The sequence below is a fragment of the Babylonia areolata genome, chromosome 20 (assembly GCF_041734735.1).
Source record: "Babylonia areolata isolate BAREFJ2019XMU chromosome 20, ASM4173473v1, whole genome shotgun sequence".
NCBI lineage: Eukaryota > Metazoa > Mollusca > Gastropoda > Neogastropoda > Buccinidae > Babylonia > Babylonia areolata.
Genome location: NC_134895.1, coordinates 14,656,944 through 14,664,039, shown reverse-complemented (window position 1 = coordinate 14,664,039; position 7,096 = coordinate 14,656,944). Strand labels below are relative to the sequence as shown.

At 45.5% G+C, this 7,096-nt stretch overlaps 1 protein-coding gene across 2 annotated transcripts in view; it reads left to right on the top strand.

The window, feature by feature from the left end:
* The window catches only part of LOC143294819 (mucin-13-like), a 30,930-nt gene extending 24,356 nt beyond the window's left edge, over positions 1-6,574 (top strand). The window contains exons 9-12 of one of the 2 annotated variants that reach the window (XM_076606316.1): positions 1,705-1,798; positions 2,980-3,178; positions 4,641-4,736; positions 5,723-6,574. In XM_076606316.1, coding sequence (XP_076462431.1) covers positions 1,705-1,798; positions 2,980-3,178; positions 4,641-4,736; positions 5,723-5,776 — 443 coding nt within the window. In that variant the 3' untranslated portion in view covers positions 5,777-6,574. Of the gene's footprint in view, positions 1-1,704; positions 1,799-2,976; positions 3,179-4,640; positions 4,737-5,722 lie in introns of both variants that reach the window. The other variant, XM_076606315.1, reaches the window with a different exon arrangement.
* The last annotated feature ends 522 nt before the right edge of the window (positions 6,575-7,096 follow it).

Genomic DNA, 7,096 nt, shown 5'->3' with positions numbered 1-7,096 from the left:
CTATGGTTTCTGACAGAGTGACTGTTTTCTGACGGTGACTATGGTTTCTGACACAGTGACCATGTGACAGTGACACAGTGACCATGTGACAGTGACAGTGACTATGGTTTCAGACACACTGACCATGGTTTCAGACACACTGACCATGGTTCCAGACACACTGACCATGGTTCCAGACAGAGTGACCATGATTTAAGACACACTGACCATGGTTTCAGACACACTGTTTATGGTTCCAGACACAGTGGGTTTCAGACACACTGACCATGGTTCCAGACACACTGAGTATGGTTTCAGACACTATGACCATGGTTTCAGACTGACTGATTATAGTTTTAGATTGATTGCCTATGGACTCAGACTGTCTGGCTATGGTTTCAGACTGTGGCTTTATATTTTCACAGAGACTGGCTGTGGTTCCAGACTGACTGACCACGGTTTCAGACTATGGATTCGGATTTTCAGACAGTCTGTGATTTCAGACTGACTGCCTATGGTTTCAGACTGGCCGGCCATGGTTGCAGACACAATGACCATGGTTTCAGACTGGCCGGCCATGGTTGCAGACACAATCACCATGGTTTCAGACTGGCCGGCCATGGTTGCAGACACAATGACCATGGTTTCAGACTGTCCAGCCATGGTTGCAGACACAATGACCATGGTTTCAGACTGTCCAGCCATGGTTGCAGACACAATGACCATGGTTTCAGACTGTCCAGCCATGGTTGCAGACACAATGACCATGGTTTCAGACTGGCCGGCCATGGTTGCAGACACAATCACCATGGTTTCAGACTGTCCAGCCATGGTTGCAGACACAATGACCATGGTTTCAGACTGGCCGGCCATGGTTGCAGACACAATGACCATGGTTTCAGACTGTCCGGCCATGGTTGCAGACACAATGACCATGGTTTCAGACTGTCCGGCCATGGTTGCAGACACAATGACCATGGTTTCAGACTGGCCGGCCATGGTTGCAGACACAATGACCATGGTTTCAGACTGGCCGGCCATGGTTGCAGACACAATGACCATGGTTTCAGACTGGCCGGCCATGGTTGCAGACACAATGACCATGGTTTCAGACTGGCCGGCCATGGTTGCAGACACAATGACCATGGTTTCAGACTGGCCGGCCATGGTTGCAGACACAATGACCATGGTTTCAGACTGTCCAGCCATGGTTTGCAGACACAATCACCATGGTTTCAGACTGGCCGGCCATGGTTGCAGACACAATGACCATGGTTTCAGACTGTCCAGCCATGGTTGCAGACACAATCACCATGGTTTCAGACTGGCCGGCCATGGTTGCAGACACAATGACCATGGTTTCAGACTGGCCGGCCATGGTTGCAGACACAATCACCATGGTTTCAGACTGGCCGGCCATGGTTGCAGACACAATCACCATGGTTTCAGACTGTCCGGCCATGGTTGCAGACACAATGACCATGGTTTCGGACTGTCCAGCCATGGTTGCAGACACAATGACCATGGTTTCAGACTGTCCAGCCATGGTTGCAGACACAATCACCATGGTTTCAGACTGGCCGGCCATGGTTGCAGACACAATGACCATGGTTTCAGACTGGCCGGCCATGGTTGCAGACACAATGACCATGGTTTCGGATACACTGACTATGAAATCAGAAACTATGGTTTCATATGTTCAGACTGACTGACTGTGGTTTTCAGATATCCTGATCATCACGGTGTGTGTGGTGGGGGCGCTGGTGGTGCTGGTTGTGGTGCTGTGCCTGGTGAGGCACTGCCTGGCCAAGAGATCACGGTATGGCTGTTATTGGTATCGTTATCATCATTATCGTCGTCATCATCGTCACCATCATCATCATTATCATCTTCATCTTCATCGTTATCATCGCCGTCGTCGTTGTCATCATCATCATTGTCATCACCTCCTCCTTCTTCTTCTTCGTCTTCTTCTTCTCTTCGTTATTTTTAGTAGTCGTAGAAGTAGTATTGCCATTGTCATTATTGTTATAGTTGTTGTCATTATTGTTATTAGTGTTGTTGTTACTGCTGTTGTTGTTATTGTTATCATCATTATTATTATCGTTATTATTAATGTTATTATTATTTTCTAATTCAATTTTTTTTAAATGCATACTAGTGCATACATCCATTGAAGCATTGGAAGAAGAAGAGAAAGACGAGCAAGAAGTAAAAGGCAAACAATAACGACACAAAAGGATGGAAAAAAAAAAGGGGGGGGGATAGATTAAAAGAAAGGGATTAGTCTTAGATAAGAGAAATAGGCAAGCGGTGATCATTGTTTATAGTATTATCACTGGAATCTTACTTTACAGCAGTTAAAAATAAACACATAAGAGATGTGCTTATAAGGTTTAGAATAGGAGCCTCGGATATCCGTACACACAAGATGAGATTTGCTTTCGTCAGTCCAAACGACCTGAAATGTCCACTATGTGACGCTGGTATTGAAGACGAGATACACACTTTATTTTACTGTAAATCTCTTAACGATCTGCGACATAAATATATTCCATGTTGGTACACGAAACATCCCTCTGACAAAAGTTTAGAATTTATAATGCATGACACAAAAATCCTTCATGATCTAGGTCGCTTTATTTATCACTCTAATAAACGTCGTGCTGCTTTATTATGATAACGGGCACAACCTGAGTTCTGTTATGTTATACATTTAAAACAACGAACGTACATGTTTAAGCGGACTTGCTCACGATGGAAGGCATTTACCTTTTTGAATTTTCGATTCATTTGTTTGCATGCCCGGTTTTACAAAATCGAGTCTGCGCGCGCGCAAGTGTGTGTGGGGGTGGGGGTGGGGGGGTGGGGGGTGGGAAGGGGTGTGGAGGTGTGGGATGGGGTGTGTGTGTGTGCTCAACATTGTAATGGGTCAGACGGCCTTCTACAATAAAACATTTCTGAGTTCTGAGTTCTGAGTTCTCTGTCTCCTTCCAGCAGGAAGTCGGGTGGCGGGGGAAGCGGGGTCGGGGGTGTAGGGGGTGGCGGCAGCACTGTCGGGGTGGGCAGCAGCCTGGACACCAGCCTGGTCAAGCTACCCCGGGTGTGGATGGACGCACCCCGATTCTACGACCCTCCCCCGCGCGACAAGCGGCGTTGGAGCTTTGTGTCGGACCCCGTGAAGTACCTGGATGAATACGTGAGTCTGTTTGTAGTGTGTGTGTGTGTGTGTGTGTGTGTGTGTGTGTGTGTGTGTGTGTGTGTGTAGTGTGTGTGTGGTGTGTGTGTGTGTGTGTGTGTGTGTGTGTGTGTAGTGTGTGTGTGTGTGTGTGTGTGTGTGTGTGTGTGTGTGTGTGTGTGTGTCTCTGTCTGTGTGTGTATTGTGTGTCTGTGTGTGTGTGATTGTGTGTGTGTGATTGGGTGTGTGCAGTGTGTGTGTGTCTGTGTGTGTGTGTGTGTGTCTGTGTGTGTCTGTGTGTGTGTGTATCTGTGTGTGTATCTGTGTGTGTGTAGTGTGTGTCTGTGTGTGTGTGTGTGTGAGATTGTGTCTGTGTCTGTGTGTGTGTATCTGTGTGTGTCTCTCTGTGTGTGTAGTGTGTGTCTGCGTGTGTGTGTGTGTGTGTGTGTGTGTGTGTCTGTGTCTGTGTCTGCGTCTGTGTGTGTCTCTCTCTGTGTGTAGTGTGTGTGTGTGTGTGATTGTGTGTGTGTGTGTGTGGGTCTGTGTCTGTGTCTGTGTATGTCTGTGTGTGTGTGTGTATGTGTCTGTGTCTGTGTGTGTGTGTAGTGTGCGTCTATGTGTGTGTGTGATTGTGTGTGTGTGTGTCTGTGTCTGTGTATCTGTGTGTGTTTCTCTCTCTGTGTGTAGTGTGTGTCTGTGTGTGTGTGTGTAGTGTGTGTGTCTGTGTCTGCGTCTGTGTGTGTATCTGTGTGTGTCTCTCTGTGTGTGTAGTGTGTGTGTGTGATTGTGTGTGTGTGTGGGGGGGGGTGTACAGTTTTAAAGGTTAAAATATTAACCATGACTGTTTCTTTGGTGTCTTCTCCATTATATTATATTGGAAAAAAAAAAACGAAGACATCTGGGCCTGGATTTAATATTTAATCTATGATCGCATAACATGCATCATCCAGTGAGCCCAACAGATCAAGGTGCGGTGTCCAGTTTTTAAACTTGGGATTGACTACCAGGATTATACATATATGTATATCTATATCTGGGTATGTATGTATGTATGTATGTATGTATGTATAGTGGAGTGTTGGCCTAATGGGAACGCGTCCGCCTAGGAAGCGAGAGAATCTGAGCGCACTGGTTCGAATCCCACAGTCCGTCGCTGATATTTTCTCCTTCTCCACTAGACATTGAGTGGGGGGTCTGGACGCTAGTCATTCGGATGAGACGATAAACCGAGTTCCCGTGTGCAGCATGCACATAGCGCACGTAAAAGAACCTTCGGCAATAAAAAGGGTTGTCCATGACAAAATTTTGTTGTAAAAATCCACTTCGTGTGTGTGTCTTTAAATGTATCATGTATGTGTGCATGTGTGTGTGTGTGTGCGTGCGCGCGCGCGCGCGTGTGCGCGTGTGTACATGTATCATGTATGTGTGCATGCGTGTGTTTGTGTGTTCATGCGTGTGTGTGTGTGTGTGTGTGTGTCTACAGACGATGGATGACTATGTGCACGCCGGCACGCTGCCTCTGCCCCGGTCTCACGACGCCAAGAAAAAGTACTACGCTGCCTACCCCATGGGCACCACGGTAAACACAGCCACGTCTTTCTGCCTAGTGCCACTGAGAGAGACAGAGACAGACAGACAGACAGACAAATAGACGGAGAGAGACAGAGAGTGAGCGAGACAGACAGACAGCGACAAAGACAGACAGACAGACAGGAAAACAGAGAATCAGATAGACATACAGATAGACAGAGACAGTCACACAAACAGAGAGAGAGAGAAAGAAAGACACTGATACAGAGGGAGAAACAGACAGACAGACAGACAGTTAGAGAAAGTGAAACCGGGATAGACAGACATCGGACACAGAGAGCGGATGCGTTGGTGGTGAGAGATGGAAAGGGAAGTAAATGTGTTGGAATTGAATATAATTTTATATATATATATATATATATATATATATATATATATATATATATATATATATATATATATATATATATATATATATATATATAAGTGGAGTGATGGCCTAGAGGTAACGCGTCCGCCTTGGAAGCGAGAGAATCTGAGCGCGTTGGTTCGAATCACGGTTCAGCCGCCGATATTTTCTCCCCCCTCCACTAGACCTTGAGTGGTGGTCTGGACGCTAGTCATTCGGATGAGACGATAAACCGAGGTCCCGTGTACAGCATGCATTTAGCGCACGTAAAAGAACCCACGGCAACAAAAGGGTTGTTCCTGGCAAAATTCTGTAGAAAAACCCACTTCGTTAGGAAAAACAAATAAAACTACAGGCAGGAAAAAATACAAAAAGAAATGGGTGGCGCTGTAGTGTAGCGACGCGCTCTCCCTGGGGAGAGCAGCTCGAATTTCACACAGAGAAATCTGATGTGATAAAAAGAAATACAAATACAAAAAATATATATATGAGAGAGAGAGATTAAGAATGCTGCATATATATAATCATATATATATAAATCACTTTGTGTTATATTGCATATTGTTATATTGTAACTGTTGTTTCATTGCTGTTATTGTTGTTGTTGTTGTTGGTTGTTGTCCCAGAATCACGGGTACAGCACCCTGACTCTCCCGGCCCGGCCCTTCCCACGGTACTAGCTGATGAGGATGATGATGATGATGATGATGATGAAGAGGAGTGTTCACTCAGTGTGTCAGTGACCCGGAATGGCACACAGCGGCCTGATGTCCCTGTCACTTTGCTTAGTACCACTGAAACCTGTGTCCAGCGACTTTGCTGGTTCTTTGCAAGCCAGGGACGTTGAAGTCTGCGTCGGCGGTTTTTTTTGTTTTTGTTTTTGTTTTTTGTTAATTTTATTTTTTGTATGTTTTTTTTTTCACTTCTCAACTCCTCTTTTCTCTTGTCTTCTACTCACTTATCCCTGTCTGTTTCTGTCTCTATCTGGCTGGCTGGCTGGCTGTCTATATATATCTGTTTCTGCGTCTGTCTGTCTATTTTGTCTCTGTGTCTGTCTGTCTATTTTGTCTCTGTGTCTGTCTATTTTGTCTCTGCGTCTGTCTGTCTATTTTGTCTCTGTGTCTGTCTGTCTATTTTCTCTCTGTGTCTGTCTATTTTGTCTCTGTGTCTGTCTGTCTATTTTGTCTCTCTGTGTCTGTCTGTCTATTTTGTCTCTGTGTCTGTCTGTCTATTTTGTCTCTCTGTGTCTGTCTGTCTATTTTGTCTCTGTGTCTGTCTATTTTGTCTCTGTGTCTGTCTGTCTATTTTGTCTCTGTGTCTGTCTGTCTATTTTGTCTCTGTGTCTGTCTATTTTGTCTCTGTGTCTGTCTGTCTATTTTGTCTCTGTGTCTGTCTGTCTATTTTGTCTCTAAGTCTGTCTATTCTGTCTCTGTGTCTGTCTGTCTATTCTGTCTCTGTGTCTGTCTGTCTATTTTGTCTCTGTGTCGTGTCTGTCTATTTTGTCTCTGTGTCTGTCTGTCTATTTGTCTCTGTGTCTGTCTGTCTATTTTGTCTCTGTGTCTGTCTGTCTATTTTGTCTCTGTGTCTGTCTGTCTATTTTGTCTCTGTGTCTGTCTGTCTATTTTGTCTCTGTGTCTGTCTGTCCCCCTTGCCCAGTTCTCACTTTGTCTCTGTCTCCCTCATTCTGTCTCTCTCTGTGTCTCTGCCTCTCTCTGTGTCTGTCTCTCTCCCTCTCTTTGTCTCTGTCTCCCTCTCTCTGTCTCTCTCTCTTTCTCTGTCTCCAGTATATCTCTGTCTCTGTCTGTCTCTCTGTCTATCTCTGTCTCTGTCTCTCTCTCTCTAGCTCACACACACACACACGCATACACACACACACGCATACACACACACACACACACACACACACACACAACACACACACACACACGCAGCACGCACAAGCACGTCGGAGTACTTCCCATGTTGCGATAGCATATGCTTATCCCCAGTTTGCTATAATG